Source organism: Gallus gallus, chromosome 25 (genome assembly GCF_016699485.2).
Source record: "Gallus gallus isolate bGalGal1 chromosome 25, bGalGal1.mat.broiler.GRCg7b, whole genome shotgun sequence".
Taxonomy (NCBI): Eukaryota; Metazoa; Chordata; class Aves; order Galliformes; family Phasianidae; genus Gallus; species Gallus gallus.
Genome location: NC_052556.1, coordinates 191,815 through 211,604, shown reverse-complemented (window position 1 = coordinate 211,604; position 19,790 = coordinate 191,815). Strand labels below are relative to the sequence as shown.

Here is a 19,790-nt window from a genome sequence, read left to right as displayed (position 1 = left end):
TTTTTTTTTTTTTCCTTTAATTTAAAAAATTCTTTTCATCACAGCCTTAAAATCAATCAAAGTAAACAGAGCTGCAGCAGACTGGAACAATGTCCCAGAGTCTGTACATATGGAAGGTTCCTTTTACATAAAAATCAGTGCAGTTTTTTTCTGAAACAACATCCCATTCTGTTCCCCCCTCCCGAATCCCCTTTTCAAGAAGAAGAAAGGAAAAACCAAGATACAATTCAAAGAGGAAAAGAACAGATCAAGCAACAACAAAATCAGTATCTTGTTTGTAAATATTCCATTGAGCGGTTACAGCAAAAAAATAGCACCTTCAAAGCCCCTTTGTACAATATGTCTGGAAACCAAGGCTTTCTGTGGGGTTAGAGACATGACATGGCATTTTGCTTACAGGTGGGAATCAGCTCCTACAGCTTTCTCTGTCTGGGCTTGCATACAGTTAAAGGAAAGAAATCAGTACCTCCAGAAGGTGATTCCATCCATCCCCTGCTAAACACCTGAAATAGTTTAGGTCTATGAAGATACCAGTTTTGGGCAGGGAAATAACCAACGGCAGGCAAAATGAATCCTGTCCTGATCACCCTGCCACAAAGGCATTTTCATTCCTAAACCACTGATATGTTCTTGGGGAAGATAGGGACCCAATTCCTTAAATTCCCTTCTGGGATTTTTTGGAAACGTATTTTGCTCTGGCTATAGAGGAAGAACCCATGTGATTCATTTAGGCATGAAAATTCATTATGGCAGGGGCCAGATTTCCATTTGTTGTCTCGTTTGCACAGTATTTGATCCCTTTGAGTATTGGATGCAGAAAAGCGGAAGAGAAGAATGCTCCCTTCTCATGCAGCAAGGTAGACATGAAGGTTGATCTTGGGTAGCCTTGCTACAGCCCACCAAGCTCTTCAGCAAGTGTCATGGTATCCTTCAGACGTCTGCACTGCTTTCAGACCAAACCAACCTTCTAGCAAATAACTAAAACTCTTGAGTCCCTGAGATCCTTTGCTTTGCCAGAAGGCTGGGAGTTGGAAATGGGGTGAGCTGCAGTGAGCGGCAGCTTCGCGAAGTCCCTGCTTGGTTCTTCCCTGCACCTTTGGTTTGCTGCGGGTTCTTGCAGCTTGGATGCAAACAGCTCCCAGCCCTCTGAAACCTCTGCTTATTTAGGACAGGGGCCCTGGGCGCTACTCCCCAGCCAGGCCAATGGGAATGACTGCTTGTGGATGGGCACTGAAGGGTTGGGAAGGGGAGGTCTTCTGCGATCAGGACCTGGATGCGAAGGCAAGGGGAAATCCCCAGAAATACAAACTGGGAGGAAGATTTCTCTAAGGGGGGCTTTCTGCCTTTTTGTATTTTATTTTTGATGGGACAAAAGAGATCGAAGAGGGGAGCTGGGACATATTTCCCAAAAGAATCAAGGAAAGCTGTTTTGCATTGCAAACGACAGTAAGTAGGTGCAAGCTGGTTTACAAACATTTCACAGCTGGATCAAGGGCAGCTTCCTCTTTACAATGCAGCTGTGCATAAAGAAGGAAATGCGGATTCAAGGAAGGGGATTTGGCAAAAGTCTTAAATAGCTCTGGAGTCCGGCAGCCGCTGAGCTGCAAAGGGAACGGTGGTAGACCCAGCAGCAGCACGAGGAGGAGCAGACAGGTGGTTTTCTTGCTTTTTCCAAAAGTTCCTTTGAGATCCCAGTGCTGCTCCACACCAGTAGAGAACTGAGGATTTTTCTGCCTCGTTCCATTGCAAATTTTCCCCCCAGTTGCCCCAAATGTGCGATACAGCATTGCAGGCAGATGTGGCCACCACTGGGATGAAAGCAAAATGCAAAAGCTCTTGGCTTCCAGGTAGGCTCTGCCACTCATCTGCTGTCTTGGGACAAAATATAGGGAAATGCTGTGATCTCATTCATACGGTAAAATACGGTCTTCCTGAAAAATTGCTGCCTGATGCTATTCATTAAAAAAGCAGAAGTGCTGACAGTGTTTGGAAAATATCAGGCTTTGTGTCCTGGAGATGATGGAGAGGTCTCCGGTGTGCACCTTCTCGCAGATCTGCTGGGTTGGGCTCAGAGGCACTGTGCCTGAGTGTCCTCCCGTACTCCAAAACTCTGCTGGAATCCTTTGCAGAGGTTTATTACAGTTTGTTTTTTTTCTTTTTCAAAAAAGAAAAAGAAAAAAAAAAAAAAACAGCAGAATTTCTACCCAGTCCTTTCCAACGCGACTCAGTAAGAAAGCGAGGTCCCGAACTGCCGTGTCCAACTCCTCTGCCTTTTCCATGGCAGAACAGAGAATGGGACAGGGCTGACTTCTACTCACCCTGGGAGCCCCTGGCCCCATTTGCTGAGCTCGTTCAGTGGCACATGATGACTGGCATCATCGTTTTCCATACACCTGCCATTCTTGCTCATAATTGGCTTTTTATCTCTAATCCCAGAAGTTGAATGGATGGGGGAAATTCTGCAAAATTTAAAATAATTTTTAAAATGAAAAGATAAAAAGAGGGCAGAATGACAGCCCATTTGGGAGAAGAGGTGGGAGATCACAGAATCAGAATGGCATTGGTTGGAAGGAACCTTTCATTCATATCATCTAGTTATTTTCCTATCCTTTCTGTTTGCTCAGTGTATACAGCCAGAGGTTGCTAATTTATGGATAACTTCATAGGTATTGTTGTAAAGAGCACAGTTTTTTCCTTCCCAGTAATTCTGCCCTGCAGAAATGATGCTATCAGGAACATATTAGGAAAGACAGTTCCCAGTCAGCTTTGGAAATTCTGAACCTTCCTAACACCCTGCTCAACAGTGATGAAAGGGAGGGAGAGGCCAATATGCAGATGGGACTTTATGTTGCACACAAGGAAAATTGCCCTAAATCAAATTGTGTTCATGCTATCACAATGTACCATGCTTGTTCAGCTGGGGTTGCATTTTGGCAGGAAAATCTGTGTATCTTCCCTGTTGTAATCAACTTTTTCCTAATTTCCTACGTCAGCCCCATCATTTCCTCTGAAGTTCCTTACTGTAATACAAAGGGCTTGCACAGGTTGCTCCAAAGAGTTGGAACCCCACCACGTTCCTGCCCTGCTGCCTAATGCTCTGTCTCAGAGCAGAGCCCTCGCGATGGCAATGCTGTGCCCAGACCCCAGGTCTCATTACATGGGATTCAGTCCCAAAATCTGGTTGAGGGAGCACAGAAATGAAGGAGCCCTCAGTTACTTAAAAAGAAAAAATCTGCTCTGAGTGACAATGGCCAATCCCTGCTCTGACCCTGTTTACCAGCCCGTTTTTATTCTTGCCACTTAATAACCGCTTGGGAGCGTTCATTGACCCCACACACTCAGAACCAAATGCATTTCCACACTCACACAGTGAAATCAGCCCGGTGTGTAACACCTGGGGGACAGTCATGTCCCAGCGGAGCACAAATCAGACCTCCAGGTCTTCAGACTATTTTGAAAACGTGGCTAATTTTAATGCTGAGTGTCACACCTGGAATTTGCATATTTTTCTTGTTCTCTTGATCAAAGAGCTGACTGGGAAGGGTTTTATCAGGGTGGCTCACATGCACTCTCTCTTAGTCTCTTTTAGGGATTATGTTTTTTCCTCTGGTGCACCCAGACAGATAGAAAAGGTAAGAAAAAAAAAACTAAAAGAAGTGCTGGGAGGGTGAAATGTGCTCCCCTGCACTGTAGCAGCTCTACAGCAGAGCTCGAACAAATCAGTGCTGCCCCTTCAACACTGTCCCTTAAAGTGGGCAAAGAGCTGCGCCAGAGCCAGGAGTGGTGAAAGGAGCAGGCTGGAAGTTTGCACTTAATGAGGTCTTTAGTAACCTGATGCCAACAAAAGCACTTTTATGGTTAATTCTAGAGGGAAAGTCAGGGGAGGGCTAATTGAAAGCAAACAGAAATGCGTTCCTTGCAGCATGGCGCTGGGTAGTGCAGCTGACCCAACAGGACAGCCACTGTTCAAAGGAAATAGACACCACCACCTGTGACCAGGAAATAACTCTGTTGGTTTTAATATTGTCATGGATTATTTGCAACATAGGCAAGGGAATTGCGTCTCTTAAAAAAAAAAAAAGGGGAAAAAAAAAAGTAACAATTGGATGATACCACATTGGTGTACCAGAAACCTTGTGAGACATCTCAACGCCCAGCTGCTGCCTATAGGCAACCCTGGCTTTTCCATTTCCCCAAAGGAGCAAATAATGATAATAATAATAATAAAAAAGCAAGTGGAAAAAAAAAAAATCCCGAAAACAAACCCCACTGAACAGATAGGTTCAAGGCTTTCATCCTCTATTTGCACAGAACGGAAGACGTGGAGCTGCCAGGTTGGGTTCGGCAGAGCAGGGTGGAGTTGGGGTTGAATCCCTGCTGCCCCCCTGCTGGAAACAACTCCCCAAGAGCCACTGCAGAAACCTGAGGTCAGTCCAAGCTCCCAAGAACCTCCAAGGCAATTCCTGGATCATGGGGACTTGCAAGCATTGCTGGGACGGAAACCTGTATTGTTTGTATTTTTAGTCGTTTATTTCCGAGAGCAAGACAAGACTCCTGGCAAAGAAGCTACAACGCAGGGGACAGCTCAGATCTAGAGCAGCAAAGCCAGGGCTCGTGCTGTCCCCAGCGTGGTGCATGGCTGCTTGGGGCATGCGCGGCATGGGGAGGACGTGGTGCTTTCTGGGGCTGTGGTGCAAAGGGCACGTGTAAAACCGGAGGGGTGAGCCGCCGTGGGTTTAGTGGAACACGTAGGGCCATGGAGAGAAGGAAGGTTTCAAGCTCTGAAAAGCAAATTTGGATAACAGGCACCTTTTCACTCATTTGAACACCGTATATCATTATACTAATAAAAAAGCCCAAGCACTGCCCTCCCGCTCCCCTGTCCCCAGGCTTGCCTTCACATCATGCTCTTCCTGTACTGTGAGCTCTGTTTGGGGTTGCAGTCCACCTGCTGCAGCTCAATCTGCCGGTACAGGTCCCGCAGCTCGCGGACCTCCTGCAGCACACGCCGGGCCTGGCTCCAGGTGGAGGAGGCCTCACCCAGCAGCCGCTCCGACTCCTGCAGGATCCGCTCGCAGTCCGACCGGGAGGAAGAGGAGGAGGAGGAGGTGGTGGTGCTGGTGGCGCAGTCTTTCACCTTCCTCTTGCCTTCCCCATAGCCCTTCACCTCCGTCAGCAGTTCCTGAGTTTTTTCCAGTTTCAGTGCAACCAGTTCTTGCAGCCGGGACAGCTGCTCCGGCTCCGCCGCGGTGCAGTGAGCCTCCAGGCCCCTCCTCAGCACCGCACGGTGCGCTGAGTCCCGCCGCGACAGGATCTCTTCCATGGAGGCACATTTATTCTTTTCCGAGTGCGACAGCTTTTTGGGGACCTGTGGGGTGTACACGGTCCCTTTGTCCAAGGAGTCTTTGCGCTGTGTGGGTTTGTCCCACGAGGTGACCTCGTGCCGTGGCAGAGTGCCGCTCCGGCCTTTCTCCGACAGTTTGACGTTCTCTGAATCCGAGCGGCGCCGGCCGGCCGCCAACTGTGCCACTGACTTGTCCAGGTCCACGCGGAAGCTCTCCTCGCAGGTACTGTGCTCCTCTGGAGAGGCGTCCTCCTCCTGGATCAGGTCAAGAGTCAGCATGCCATCAGAGGTTGAGGTAGATGCCTGGGGAGGCAAAGAGCTGCGTTAGGAGCAGGTTCACACCTGAGACGTGCATCGCCTGGGTGGAAATCTGGGTTAGGAATAAAAGAAAGCGTAGCTGAGCTGTAGATAGGCTGGGTTTGAGGTATTAGCAGCTGAGGGGCTGTATGGTCCCTTCCAACCCAACGGTGCTGTGATTCCATGGTTATACAGTCTTTAAGGTCTATTCCAAGCCAATCATGCTGTGATTCCCTGGTTCTGTGATCTTTAATGTTCCTTCCAACCCAAACATGTTGTGATTCCATCGCTCTATGATCTTTAACGTTCCTTTCACCCCACCCATTCTGTGATTGTATGAGCTGCGCCCCGTTCCCAGCTGTCAGGCCGTTCTGCATCACGTCACTGAAGGAGCATTTCATTTTCAGCATCAGAAAAGCTTGCTTCAAGCTGTCACTTTGCACATTACAAGAACAAAGGTCTAGGTCTGACGGCCCAGGAGAGCCCTAGTTCTCCGGATATGGCCAGAGCTCAAGCGCTGGGTCATCCTGCTCTCCTGACACGTGAAGCAGATAAAGCAAATTTTACCCAAACAGGTGCCTGGGGTTTGTCATACATACCACAGCCATCAGGTGTCCCCGTGTCGGAGGGCGTCTGGAGTGCTGGATTTTTGCTCTGTCCCGTGTTGGGTGAGCAAGGTAGCTGTCCTCTTCGACAGTGACCTGAAGGGGTGACCAAAGTGTGACTTATCTAGCCAGGATTCCCCATCCCTGTGACCTGGCCATAGGCAGAGCTTCTCTACACTCCAATGGGCCAGGCTCTTGCCCTGAAGGCTGCTGAGTAGAATCCTGGCTTGGAAAATCCCACACTCAGATTTAGTTTGCAGTTTGCCAGTATTCCAGCCTGTGGGTTTGGGGTCCACGGGATGCATGCGGTGTGATCCTTTGCAAGGAGACCTGCACGGGGATGTGGGGACTCAACCCACGTCAGAGCTCCCTGCTCCACCCCTTTGGATCTGCTGGAGTCATTCCTGATTATCTGTTGGATCTACCTGTAAACATTTTCTTCTCATACTTCTCCTCCAAGCAATCCATCCCATTGTTTTGCTGTCCTGCTTTCTGCTGTAAAGCTCTCCCTGTGCCATGCCCTCAGTTTTTCCTCTCTGCAGGAATCTGTGTTGCTGTCCACAAGAACCAAGAGCACTGGGCTGCCTGTATTGCAACAAGCTGGGTGTGCAGGAGATGGATCTGAGATCTAAAGTAGTTGGTGAGAAGCATGAATGCAAGACAGCAGTGAAATGCTGCAACACTTCCAAACTGCAGCTCTGGCAGCAGAGAGGAGGGCTGGGAGGGATGAGAATGGGCTGGGCTGGGGTGACAGATGGTGCCATGCCATTAGGCTGAAGATAGCACAGGGCTATTTTAGTTTTCAGCTAATTCCTTAATTCAGTTCCACAGCTTAAAGCTCCTTTGCAAACCTGAACACACAACATGCTGAGCCCCAAGGATGGAAGGAAACCCCCCAAAGCCATGGGAAGCTGGAGATTTGGGTATGTTAAACCAGGAGGCTTGCTCTGCTCCCAGTATTGGTGCCACATCTCTGCAAGGCAGCACTGGATATGCCAGCAGTTCTCAATCATTAATTCAGGTCTGGGGGTTCAAATTGGCCCAGAGGTCCAAAGAGCCCACCCTAAAGGGGTTTGGGGCTGCAGCGATCTGAAAGCTTCATCCAGGATTAAAGGCCAGGCCCGGTGCCCTGCTCACCTCATCTAAGATGCGGTTCTTAGCACGAGTGATGGCGGAGTTGAGGGCATTAATCCAGGACTCTTTCTCTTCTGGACTCACGGCCAGGAAGATGAGATTTGGTGCCTAAAAGGAGGGAACTGAGGTCAGTGCTCACACTGTGCAGATGCTGCCGCTCACCCAGGACAGTGCAGCCTCCCCGTGCTGCTGTTCTGTGCCACCTATCTGCTGCCACCTCCGATTTGAGGTGCATGCTGAGGGCTGAGCAGTTTTGAAAATAAGGCTTCTATGGATCTAGGGGATCCACATCCTTAGTTTTATAAGCTAGATATTCAGCAAAAATGAGTTTTGGCTTCCAACCCTTTGGTTTGATTGTCCCCACTGCTGAAGGTGTTTCAGGACAGTGTGGCTACTTTCCATTTTCCCCTTCTCCTTTCCTTCTGCATGGCACACTGCTGTACAATCTTTAGTAAAGCGTGAGCTGGACAAGCCCACTGCACTGGAATAGCCAGCACGAGGACTGCAAACCCAGAGCACGTGTATAGCTCTGTGTGGGTGCATTCGTGCCAGAGACAGTGTGGGATGGAGACTGCCTCTGTCTGTGAGGAGCTGAGACCACTGGGGCTCCTGCATCCTGACAGCTGTGCCCCATTTGGGCACCATTTTGCTTTCCACTGCTCTTGGAAAAAATTCCCTGCAGCTCTTTGCCCAAATCCAGGCATGCAGCATCAGCATCCCTGCCTTCCTCAGCCCCCCTGGGAATAAAGGAGTGCAGTCAGCAGAACAGCAGCTGTTGGGTGTGAGCAGCTCTGTCCTATCTCGTGGCAGATGTCCTGATCTCTGCTTTCCCAAAGTCAGTGCTTGGACCTGGAGCCGCATGCTCAGCCACAGTCACTGGGCACAGCAGCCCTATAGCAGCAGGGATCTCACTCCTCCCTGCACCTCTCATTGCTGCTACCAGACCCCCAGTGAGGACTGGGGTGTGTTAAACCAGGAGCTCACTCCTGCACTCCTGCACAACTTGTGCTGCCCGGTGCCACCCTCAGAACCTGCAACAAACCGGGGCTGATGGCTTTCTGTGTGCTTGCCTACCATGTTTCCAGGCTGCCTGGAGTGAGCTAGGGTAAATTTGCTGTGGTTCTTTTTGCTTCTGCTTTTGGACTTCCTGAGCTCTTCGCACTTCTCATAATCACTCAGGTCGAACGCCTCCTGCACGTTTTTTTCATCTTTTACCTGCAAAATAACAAGAAATGAGAACTGTGTGGGTGTCAGCTGGCACAGGTGCAAATGGCGCGGGTGCCTGGGTGCACACCCAGAGCAGGTGCTGAGACATGCAAGAGTCGTCCATCTAGGGCACGCATACAGAGGCAGTGCTATTTGGTGATGCTTTGCTTGGGTTTGGGGGAGAAACAGAGCTTTTCCACGTGATAGCTTGGCCTCTCTGAGAATGAAGGAGTTGTATTTAGAAGGATAATGAAAACTGTGGTCCCCAAGGTTGGTTCCTGCTGCTCTCCAGAATTCCTTTGGGAGCCCCAGCAAGTCACCAAACCACCTCTGCCACCTCGAAAGGGGAGGTCGGGCTGTCCCTGTGCCTGTGCACCCCCACACACAGCAGGATTGGTGCCAGCAGCGAGGGCAGGAGCTGCCTGCAGGGAGGACCTCCACCTGCTCAGTGCACAAGGCAGTCCCACCAGCGCTCATTGCTTTGCTGGGACAGCACTCCAGACATTGGAGGGACAGAGATTAGTGCTTCCTATTTTTAGCCCAGTGGTATTGCTAGAGCCTGACAGCTGGTTCTGGGGGGAGGGTGATTCCTTGGAGGGACTCCATCTCTTTTGGTATATATTTCAGCCCTGGTTTTGGGGGACATGGAAGGAATGCTCTATGGTTTTTCAGTCAGTGTAAACAATGAGGCTGGCAAAAATACTGTAACCAACTGAGATGAGCCATATGGCCGTGCTCAGTGCCTGTAGTTCCACTGATCCCCAAGCTGTCCCCAAGCAAAGGGTGCAGCCCCAAAGCCCAGAAGCAAGCTCCGATTGTTGCTCAAAGCAGAAATCTGTGTATAGGCTTTTACGAACAGCACACCACGTATATCTGTGTATCCTCCCTGTGTATCTCTAATCAGCTTTCCTCTCGTGGCAGTGCCATCCTGCAATCCACCTCTTTCCAAGAATCTGGGCTGAATTTAGCCCTGCCCATCTCCGGGGCGGGAGGAGCTGATCCCCTGAGCCCAGCTGTGAGCAGTCCTCGCTCCAGATGTTCGCTGATGTAGGTCAGTGGGACTCCCCAGCCCTCCTATGTCACACACTGAGCCCATGCTGTGATTGCAGGGAGCCCAATGCCTCGTCCCTGGGAGCACCCGTTCTGCAGGATGAGCACCCCCAGCCGTCCCCAACCCTGCGTGAGGTGCAGAGCATCTCTCCATCAAACTGCCCATCTGTGCATAGAGATGCTAAAACCTGGGCACAATCCACATCCACGTGCACTACAGGGGTGGTGTTGGGCTGCCATTAGGGGCAGGCTCAGCCCCCTCACTGCTGTTTTGGGGCTGGGGCACACATTCATTTCAGGGCAGTTGGACAAGATGACCTTTAAGGCTTCCCTTCCAACAAATGATTCTATGACTCTACACATAGATGTGGCATCTGCCCTTCAGCCTGAGTGTGGCTTGAATTATCTTATCATATAATTAACGTAGCCCCTGGGTGACTCCACAGGCAATTAACATTTCTCCAGCTCTGAGGAGGGGAGGACCTCAGGTTTGCTTTCCCTTTGGCTTCGTTTGGAGGATTTGTTAGAGCGGTGCCCCATTGCGTTGTGGTGCTCAGAAGCCATACAGAAGGCTGCAGGAAATCACAAGACGCCGAGTGTCATGTGTCCACCAGACACCCAAGAGGTGACCACGTGGCTCCAGGCGCAACCAGAGTCCAAACCGAGCAGCAGAGCGCAGCAGTGCTGGGGCCGGCAGCGGGCAGCCTTCTCCCCTCCAGCTGGGACCAAAGTTTCACTTCCTCAGCAGTTCCACCGCACAGCAGGGGACAGACATTTCCACGCCGCGTAGCTGAGATAAGGGAAGCTGTGCATGTGGAGATGGTTGAGCGTTGCTGCTTGCTGCGTGTCATGCTATGCAGCCTCCCCACGGGCAGGAGCTTTGCAGGATGGACCATTGCACATACGGACCATGCATGGGAGCCCCAGCTGTTGCTGTGCACACACAGACTCATAGATTCATTGAATCATTAAGGTTGGAAAAGAACTCTAAGACCACCAAGTGCGACCATTACCCCAGCACTGCCAACCCTAAAGCGTGTCCATAAGCACCACATCCGCATGTCTCTTCGGTACTTCCCAGGATGGCAGCTCTGCTCATCTCCTGGGCAGCACTCCCAGTGCTTCACAGCCCTTCCAGCAAAGAAACGCTTCCTACTATCCAACCTGAACCTCCCACAGAACAACATAAGGCCATGTGCACACATGCACACATACACATATGCAGATGCATACACACAAACACACAGATGCACATGTGCACACATGCACCCGTGCATACACACACACAAATACACACACGCACACACAGACATATGTACACACATACATATGCACATGCACACACACAAATACACACATGCACACGCACAGACATTACATACACACACACAAACACACACACACACACACACACACACAGGCACAGCCTTTCCAGGCCTGCAGAGCATTGCTCACTGGTGCAGCACTGCGCGAGGAGCAGAACAGACTACTTTTCAAGTGCTCTTGTGCTAATTGAGCTGACGCTGTTGGTAGCAAACAAGCCGAGGCTTAAGGAAGCCCTGAGAAGCATTTCCTCATTAATATCTCATTTTCACAGTGCTGTTCGTGCTGTCTGGACAGCGCTGGGCTTCCTGGCAGGAAGCGGTGGAAGCCCAGCTGTGTGTGTCAGCCCAGCAGCACCAGCGCTGGGCCTGGAGCATCACAACTACCACCAGAAATGTGCGGGGGGGGGGGGGGGAAGGAGCCAGCATGGGGGAGAGCAGAAAGGAAAGAATGCAAAAATGACACTGAGGAGGTTTTGCTCAGCAGAGAGCAGTTCGCCGCTCACCCCACGCATTGCTGGGGTGCTTTTTTTGGCTGGTGACCAAATGCTGAATAACAACGGGGGTTTTTGCAGAAGTTCACAGAGTTTGGCCATACAGACCTCCGTACAGAGACACGGCCCCACAGCCCCACTCCGCTGTCCAGATGGGAAAGGGTTGGGTGCTGAGGCAGGTTGCACTGATGCCCTATGTGAGAGCGCAGCCCTAAGCCCTGCCTGCATTCTCCAGGACTATTAGACAACAAAAAAGCATTTCCTCTCCTTCCAGACTTGCTTTCTGCCAAGCAGACAGAACCACGCAGTCCATCTTCTCCCAACTGAAATGAACAAAGTGGAGCCAAGCACAGGTCCCACATGGAAAAGCTGGGGGATGTCCAGCAGGTACCGTGCAGCTGCAGCAATATTTGCACTGTGACCCAGCCCACAGCACTCAGCCTGCCTGTGGGACCTGCCCCCGTCCCTTCCGAGCTTCTACAGAGAACCTGATGCTCACATCTTGCTTTCCCCTCTCCCCGTGTGCCATGAGCCCAAGAGGAGCTGACAGGGAACACCGAGGTTAAATGTGGGAACTCCATCTACCACATCCACCACGCTCCAAGGGCTTTGACGGAGCAAATAGAGTTTATCGCGGAGGGCTTTGATCTTTTGCTGGAGTAGAGAAGTGAGCCACCTCTGTGCTCACACTGCAGACACCGGTGGGATTCCACTGCTGCCGTCAGAGATTTCTGCTGGCACCTCCTCAACGTTTGCACAGTGCAATTTCCTTCAACCCACGGGCTGTGACCCCCGACTTCAGAGCAGAGCAGCACACCGCTCACCAACCCAGCCCGGCAGCAGTTCCGTGTTCTCCACTGGGCACAGTGTGGCACGTCAAGAACCAAAAGGGGCTCTGTCCTGTTCTGCTGGGCCAACCCCAACGCACTGCAGTACTGGCGGGCGCAATGTGGGACACATGGACCTGTGCAGGGAGACCTGCTGCCGTGTGAGTGATTCACTGTGCTGTTTCACTGTTAAAAGTCAGGCCGCCTTTGAGCAAAAAGTCTTGGAAAAGCAGAGCAATGGGCAGTCAGAGCAGATATGTCCATGCACACACACTGTCATGTCCACGCACACCCCAGACGTGTGCCCTCTGCCTGTGCACACACACACATGTGCCGTCTGTCCGCAGACATATACACGTGTCCCTCCGTCCGTGTACACACCAGACGTCCACGCACACACCAGACATGTCCATGCAGACATATATGCGCACTGTCCGTGCACACACAGCAGGTATGTGCCCTGTCTGTGCACACACACCAGATGTATCCATGCAAACGTGTTCATGCACGAGCAGCAGAACTGTCTGCACATACATACCCATGCACACGTCCATGCAGACACATTCAGGTGCCCTCTGTCCTTGCACAAACTCACACAGACGTGCCCTCCATCCATGCACACGCACACACACACACGCACACCCTCTGTCTGTGCACATACACACATTCTCCCACTCAGCCAGGTGCCCAGAGCAGCTCTGCACAGCGGATCCCAGGAAGCAGCGGCACGGGCGGATTCTCCCTTCCCACAGGCACACGGAGTCACTTTGGTGCACATGCACGCAGTCAGATGTTACCTCTGCAACCACATCTCTACACCGCCACAGATTCTTCCATATAAAGACATAGGCAGTCGCTGCTGCATGTTATTTATGGCCTTTCACACACATATGCACAGCACAGAGCCACGGGGCTGCTTCAGCTGCACACACATCAGGTTTTTCCCCATAAAGAAACAGACGCACACTCCCCAGAACACCTCCAAGTGTTGGGCATTGGCACCCCATGGCTGCTCAGGTGGCCCTTTGGGACTCAGAGCCCCCAGATTTTGGGGAGGCAGCTCCCAGGAGGCACAGGCGGATGGACAAACATCTTTTTCCAGCATGTGGGGCCACTGCTGCCGATCCCTGTATTCATGCCTCCTGCATGCCCAGCTGCCCCGAGAACAGGGCAGCTCCCTGGGATGGGGCAGTGACTGCAGTGTCCCCTCTCTGGTCCTGCCCTCCACGCCTCCTCCAACCACCACGACACACTGTTGACACTGTTCCACGTCCCACAGCCCCTACACCTGCCCCAACAGCCAGTATGTGTAGCCCAGCCTCTCTTGGGCCCTTCTACCAGTTCCAACTGGGACAGCACACAGCAGCTCCACCATCACTTGGACTTGGCCACGGTCCCTTCCCTACAGCTTCATCACAGGTTGAGCTGCCTGCAGCCTCCAGCCTCCCGTGGCTTGGCCTCTACCAGAACCCCGGCAGCACCAATTCCTCAAGCCTCAACAGGATCACCAGGGGTGAGCTGTGCAACGCCAGCACATGGCTGAGAACCAGTGGGGCTTCCCAGACACTGATCCCCTTGCTCTTCAATTAGCCTCTAAATCAAATTACACTCAGGACCATTCTAATCTCTCCAGATCTTAATGGATGAAGTTGGGCTCTGAGCAGCTCCCCGGCCCTGCGGTGCCACTGGAGGGGACCCACCGAAACCCAAACGGGTCATTTTTAGCCCAAAGTCCCCATCCTGTCTCCAAGCAGCCCCGTGCCCTCCTGGGGCACAACTCAGCTCTTAGGGAGGGCTGGAGGGAGGAGCGCTCCTGCCCGGGGGTCCTTTCCTGATGGATGCATGCCGAGAAAAAGGAAGAGGAACGGCTGTGCGAGGACAGCCGGGGCGCTGCTGTGAGTCACATCCCGTTAAATCCCACAGAAACCCTACAGGCAGCCCGGCAGCGGCGGGGGCACAATTCCAGGGGGTGCCTGGATTTCCCTGCTTTACAGAGGACCGGGATAGAAGCAACGGGAGCCCAGGGGGCTGCCGAACCCCGGCTGGCGAGCCGGTCCCCGTCCCCTCCCCACCCCCAGTGCAAGGCGGGGGGCGGGGGGGGGGGTCCGGTGCTCAACGCGCGTTTCATATGCAAAGGGAGGAAAGGGGGAAGGGAGAGGAAAACGACACCGAGCCTACCTCCTTCTCCGAGATGTAAAGCTGATCTCCCTTCAATACCACATAACGGTTTTTCCAGATTTCCCTAAAAATGCCTTTCCCGCAGAATTTCCGCACCCAGCCAACCTTCTCGGGCTGCGCAGATTGCTGGTTTCCATCCTGTTGCCCCTAACACAAAGGGAAAGGGAAGAAAATGGGGGAAAACGGTGTTATTCGCGCTTCCCCACTCGCTCTCCCCCTCCCTCCCCTTCGCTCCCCTTCCCTCGCCCCTCTGCAGGCCGAGCTGCGCTCCATCCGCTCTGCACGAACGTGGGGATGCAGCCGTGGGGCAACAGCGGGAGCACGGGGGCAGGGAGGGAGCGCCGTGCGTTATATAAGAACGGCTGCCGGGCTGCATTCGCTTTGCACAACGTGCCAAGAGGAACAGGGGAGGATTTCACCTAGCGGATTATTTTCTGCCGCAGTGAAAATGGCATTTCTGAGCCTTTCGTCGGCAATTAACCCCAAGGGCGACATCCACTCCGGGGGCCGATACTTAAGGTTAATTAACCCCACGGGCGCAGACGGGATCTGCGGGCACAGCGGCACAGAGCCGAGGCGGCAGCGGAGAGATGGTGCCGCTGGGTTTGGTCCTTTCCTTGCGATCAGAAAGGAAAGCTCTGCGCATCGCATCCGCTGTTGGATCCAGGGGACGGGGAGGCTGCGGGTGGTGGGTGCCGGCCTGTGTTTTGCTGCGACCCGGCTGGGTTTTTTCTTGCTTGTTAGGCACAACTGGAAAGCAGCAGAGCCCCCTCCCCACAGCACCCGGAGCCCCTCAGCCCACCCTGCCCCTGAGCGGAAGCGATCCCACTCACCCGTTTGGCTGAATTATTCTTTTTCATCGTTCCTCGCGTCGCTGAGCTGGAGGGAGAAGGGGCTGGGAGGGCTCCGAGGGGCTCCTCCCGGGGAGTGAACGGGGCCCCTCCGCTCTGCCCTCGCCCTCTGTGGCTCACGGCCGCTCTCCCGTTACAGCCGGCCCCGGTGACGCGTCCTTGGCCACGCAGCCACTGCGTCCCCCACCGCCGCCACCATCGCGGAGCTCTCGTGGGCTCGCACTGGGCTGGCCTGGGCTCCCGAGCTCCATCTATAGCCGTGTGCGTATGACGTCTGGAGTTCACCAGAAAGGGCGAATCGCAGCCCACGAGGGTTTTCTTCTTTGTTTCTGACTCACTGTGTGTGTCTGGATGTGGGGCAGTGAGGTGCGGTGTCTCAGCCCCGGCGGACGATGCTACCAAACTTCCCCGGCTGGGGGAAGCGGTCCAATGGCACAGGAAGGGTTCGGAGTGGCTGAGGATTTGGAAACGAGGAGAAGAAGGGAGGGTGGGGAGAAGGGTCCGTGACCAGCACTGAACAGAGGAAAAAAAAACAACAAATTGAGGCCTTCCCTGAACGGAGGGAATGCGTGGCTCTTTTTAAAAACAACAACAACCAAAAAAAACCCAAAACAACAAAAAAAAAACCACCTTCTTCTGCTTGTTTGTTCTCCTCCACCAGATCCGAGCAGGTCCAGAACTCTCAGTGTGGGAACACCAATGGGTTTAGAGGGAGAGAGATGCGTCAAAAAGAACAATAACAAAACAGCAGGAGAGAAACAGCCCTGTTAGGAAGAGGTAGATAGGATAAATGGATTGATCACTGCCGATCAATTGATCTGTGGGGTGCTTATGGTGACAGCCCTCTGCCTCGATTGTGGCACACAGCCATGCTCTGCCAATGGTGGGCCGTGCTTTAACGCACTGCACAGAGATGAATGCACAGAGGACACTGCTGCAGGTTCCCTACAGCAGGTTGCACAGGAGAGCATCCATGCGGGTTTGCATCTCTCCAGAGAAGACTTTCCACCAGCGACAGGGCACTGCCACCCTCACAGCACCGAAGTCCTTTCTCATGTTCAGATGAAGTTCCCTGGGCTGCAGTCTGTGCCCAGCGCACTTTGTTCTGATGCTGGGCACCACCAAATGTAGCCCAGCCCTGTGCTCCTTCCCCCCAATTCCTTCCCCCCCCCCACCCCCCCATCCCTCCAGGTATTGGTCTGCACTGATCAGGTCCCCTCTCAGCCTTCTCTCCTCCAGGCAAACAGCCCCGGGGCCCTCAGACTGACCCCACCATCTCTGCAGCCCTCCACTGCAGCCCTCCAAGCAGTTCCCAGTCTGCCCTGAACTGGGGAGCCCAGCACTGCGCCCCGTGCTCCAGTTGTGGACTCAGGAGAGACAAGAGGGGAGGAGAACCTCCCTCGTCTGCTGGCCACGCTCTGGGCAGTGCACCCCAGTGTCCCATTGGCCTTCCTGGCCACAGGGGCACACTGCTGGCTCACAGTCATCCGTTGATCATCCGTTGGTCAAACACTGGTCAACTGTTGGTCATGCACGACTCCCAGGTCCTTCTCCGCAGAGCTCCTTTCCAGCAGCTCAGCCCCCAGGCTGTACTGGTGTACAGGTTGTTCCTCCCCAGGTGTATGACCTACACTTGCTCTTGTTGAACCTCATCAGGTCCCTCACCACCCAGTTCTTGGCCTGCCCAGGTCTTGCAGAATGGCAGCACAACCTTCGGGGGCGGCAGCCGTCCCTCCTGGCTTCATGTCACTGGCAGTTCTCAATAGGATGCCCATGGCAGACAGCAACAAGCGGCCGCGTGGCACAGATCTGCTCTCAGAAGAGCTCCGAGTGGGGATGGCCTGAGGGCCCGGCCGCCCTTCGGGACCTCGGCAGCTCCTCACTCTGCAGGGCTCAGCCCCAGGCTGGACGTTGTCTTCAAAGTGCTTCAGTTCCCTTTTCTGAATGACAAGTTTTCGGCAGTTTTGGTGAGCAGGTAGGAAGTGGTATATGCTCCAGTATCGCTTCCCTTTCTCAGTACATCTGTCACTGAGTGCTGTGTGTCTGAAGGTGGGCAGCACAGCACTGCAGAGCAGGGATCGGGCCCTGGGGCATGAGCAGTGCCAGGTGAGGGTCACAGGGGCACAGGGTCTCACCCAGAGCTGGTGCTGAGCCTCACGTCCATGTGGGGCTGGAGATCTCCAAGGGGGAGGCCCCACATATGTATATATATATGTCGTTTTAAACCAATCCACAGTTCAGTAACAATTAACCTCTTTTAATTCAGGTCCATGGGGGTGGGTCCTAATGAGCATCCCTTCAGTGCATCCTGGTGGTGTAAAAGGGGCTTTGAAAAAAAGAAAGCATTTGACACCACGCTCAGTGCAAGGAGGAGGAACTGAGCTCAAGCCAAAATCCTCAGGATGCTCCCAGAAATGCTTAGGATGCTCCCAAAAATCCTCAGGCTGCTTCATAAAATCCTCAGGATGCTTCCAAAAATCCTTAGGCTGCTTTGGAAAAGTCCAGGGGTGCAGCTGGCTGCTCCAGCACACGGCAGTGACTCACACTGGGATGGGATGTGAACAGTGATTCAGAGCTGGAAACATCAACAGCTTGCACGGAAGGGAGATAGGAGGGAGTCCAGCTCCTGCTTCTGTGCCTGAAATGGGCGGGGACAGGTGGCTGCGCTGTGTCTGCAGGGTGGCACATGGACAGAGATCTCCTGCATGGTGACAGCCCCCTGGCATATCCCCGTCCCCTTCCCTGTCCCCGTCCTTGCCACAGCCAGCCCCACTGTCCCGTGAGCTGTGCTCCAGGTCGATATGGCCTCATGCCCAGGGACACATTGCACACAGCCCCCAGTGAAATCAGCGCGTCTCGCATACCACAATGGCTAATGGAAGAACTGAGTCCTTTATTAGCTGCTAATGAACTTGACCCATCGTTTAACAGCCTTTGTGCAGTCTGTGTGCTGGGATGGTTTGTTTTCCCAGTTTGCATTGTCAGCAGTGGTGCATTTGGTACGGCGCTTGCAGGATACATCAGGAGTGCCTCATGGACATCCCCAGAGGAAAAGGCAACGTGTGGCCCCAAGATGGGAGCAGGCCTCGGTGCAGGAGGCAAAGCAGCAGCAGAAGTGCTCAATGACAGCACTGTAAAATGGAGATGATTGGTTCTGTAGTGCAACCCCTGTGCTGGGGTCAAGGTATCAATTTGTGTTTCTGTCCTTCTTGCTGTTCTCAGATGTCCCATTTGCTCCACTCAGCCCTGTTGCTGCTGCTCTGCTCCCACATCTGCTGATGTGTTGATTCAATAATAAATACCAAAATATCTTCCAACTGTAAAAGCAGCACAACAAACACTCTCGGCTTATTTATGTATTTAACACTCCCCGCGTCCCCTGGATCATTTTGCCTCTGGATATCAAGTGTGAAACTGCTGCTTAGGAGATTAATTGAGTTTAATTAGGGCATGTGTTTTTCCTTGTCTCTGAAGATAATTACAGCACTATTGTCTGGAAGGGTCGGCTAGGTGGGGAGGAGCTGTGCTCCTTATGGGGCCGTGGCTCCTCGCCACTCCTCAGGACACATTTGGGGTCTGAGGGCTCAGGCTGACCGCAGGATTGGGGGCTCCTGGTTTAGGTTCATGACGCCCCAGACCCAAGTTACAGCCTTTCCTTCCTGAGACGGCCGCTAGGAACTGCTGCCTCCCCATCCAGATAGCTATGCGGTCGCCAGAAGTCAAGTTAATTCCCCCGTGTCCACCCTTGGTTACACCCTGTGCAACCACTGGCACGGCAGGAAGCCCTAAAAGAGCCAAGAGCAGAAATCCAGAGGCTAAAAAGTGTGGCACGTCGAATCTGAGCACTGGTGTGTAGCTAAAAAGAAATTCCTAATGCACACCTCAGCTTCAGCAGGCATCACACGTGAGGTGCAGAAGTTCTCCGGCTTGTCTGCTGCAGCCCAGGTGGGTTCAGGGCTGTGTATGAGCCCCACTTGCACCATCTTGCAGCAGTTTGTGAACAAACCCTTCGCAGGTGCTTGCAGCATGTGATGAGCGCCCGTGTTGTGCCAAGACTCAGAGCTCATGACATGGGGAGGAAGGAGGAAAATACCAATCCATGGGCCCCAAGGACTTTGTGCTGAGCTTGGGCCAAATCTTCTGTGCCTGCATTGGCCTGTAAGCACAAAGGTGTACGAGGGGGGCTGCAAAAGCAAGCCCCAGGTTTCACCTGGTAAAGGCTGATGCAAGTTGTGGGAGTCTCTTAATCCACCACAGAGGAGCACAACTTACAGTGTGCTGGTAAGAAACCGAGCTGCCTGATCTGGTTAAATGAAGCCTGGACATCTCATTGGGTTGGTACCCCCACCTCCTGCCTGCAGAACTGCAGCAACCCCACTGCCCGACGTGGACCGTGGCACTCCAGGGCATTTGTCCTAAAAGCAGCAAAAATGTGTCAGCTTCCTAAGTGCCAGGATGAAGGTGACGGACTGGAAACCCCTC

The 19,790-nt window shown here is 53.0% G+C and overlaps 1 protein-coding gene across 6 annotated transcripts; it reads right to left on the bottom strand.

The window, feature by feature from the left end:
• On the bottom strand, positions 1–15,532 carry PLEKHO1 (pleckstrin homology domain containing O1). 6 transcript variants are annotated; one of them, NM_001031356.2, is made up of 7 exons: positions 15,291–15,532; positions 14,458–14,604; positions 8,455–8,595; positions 7,384–7,488; positions 6,241–6,342; positions 4,896–5,647; positions 1–2,459 (listed from the first exon to the last, which is right to left on the bottom strand). In NM_001031356.2, exons 1-6 carry the CDS (start codon positions 15,315–15,317, stop codon positions 4,898–4,900), a joined length of 1,272 nt encoding a protein of 423 aa, NP_001026527.2. In that variant the 5' UTR covers positions 15,318–15,532; the 3' UTR covers positions 1–2,459; positions 4,896–4,897. The 6 variants fall into 6 exon arrangements, with proteins under 6 accessions (NP_001026527.2, NP_001384313.1, NP_001384315.1 ...); NM_001397384.1 differs by having other exon boundaries at positions 1–4,781; positions 14,458–14,595; NM_001397386.1 differs by having other exon boundaries at positions 14,458–14,595.
• Between the last annotated feature and the right edge of the window lie 4,258 nt (positions 15,533–19,790).

What these genes read in the sequence shown, in the direction of transcription:
- PLEKHO1 (NM_001397383.1), bottom strand. Translation starts at nt 15,317, where the DNA reads ATGAAAAAGAATAATTCAGCCAAACGG. An exon ending in AGAATAATTCAGCCAAACGG is followed by an intron (nt 14,605 to 15,290) that starts GTGAGTGGGATC and finishes CCTTTGTGTTAG; the next exon opens with GGGCAACAGGATGGAAACCA. An exon ending in CCAGGCAGCCTGGAAACATG is followed by an intron (nt 7,489 to 8,454) that starts GTAGGCAAGCAC and finishes CCCTCCTTTTAG; the next exon opens with GCACCAAATCTCATCTTCCT.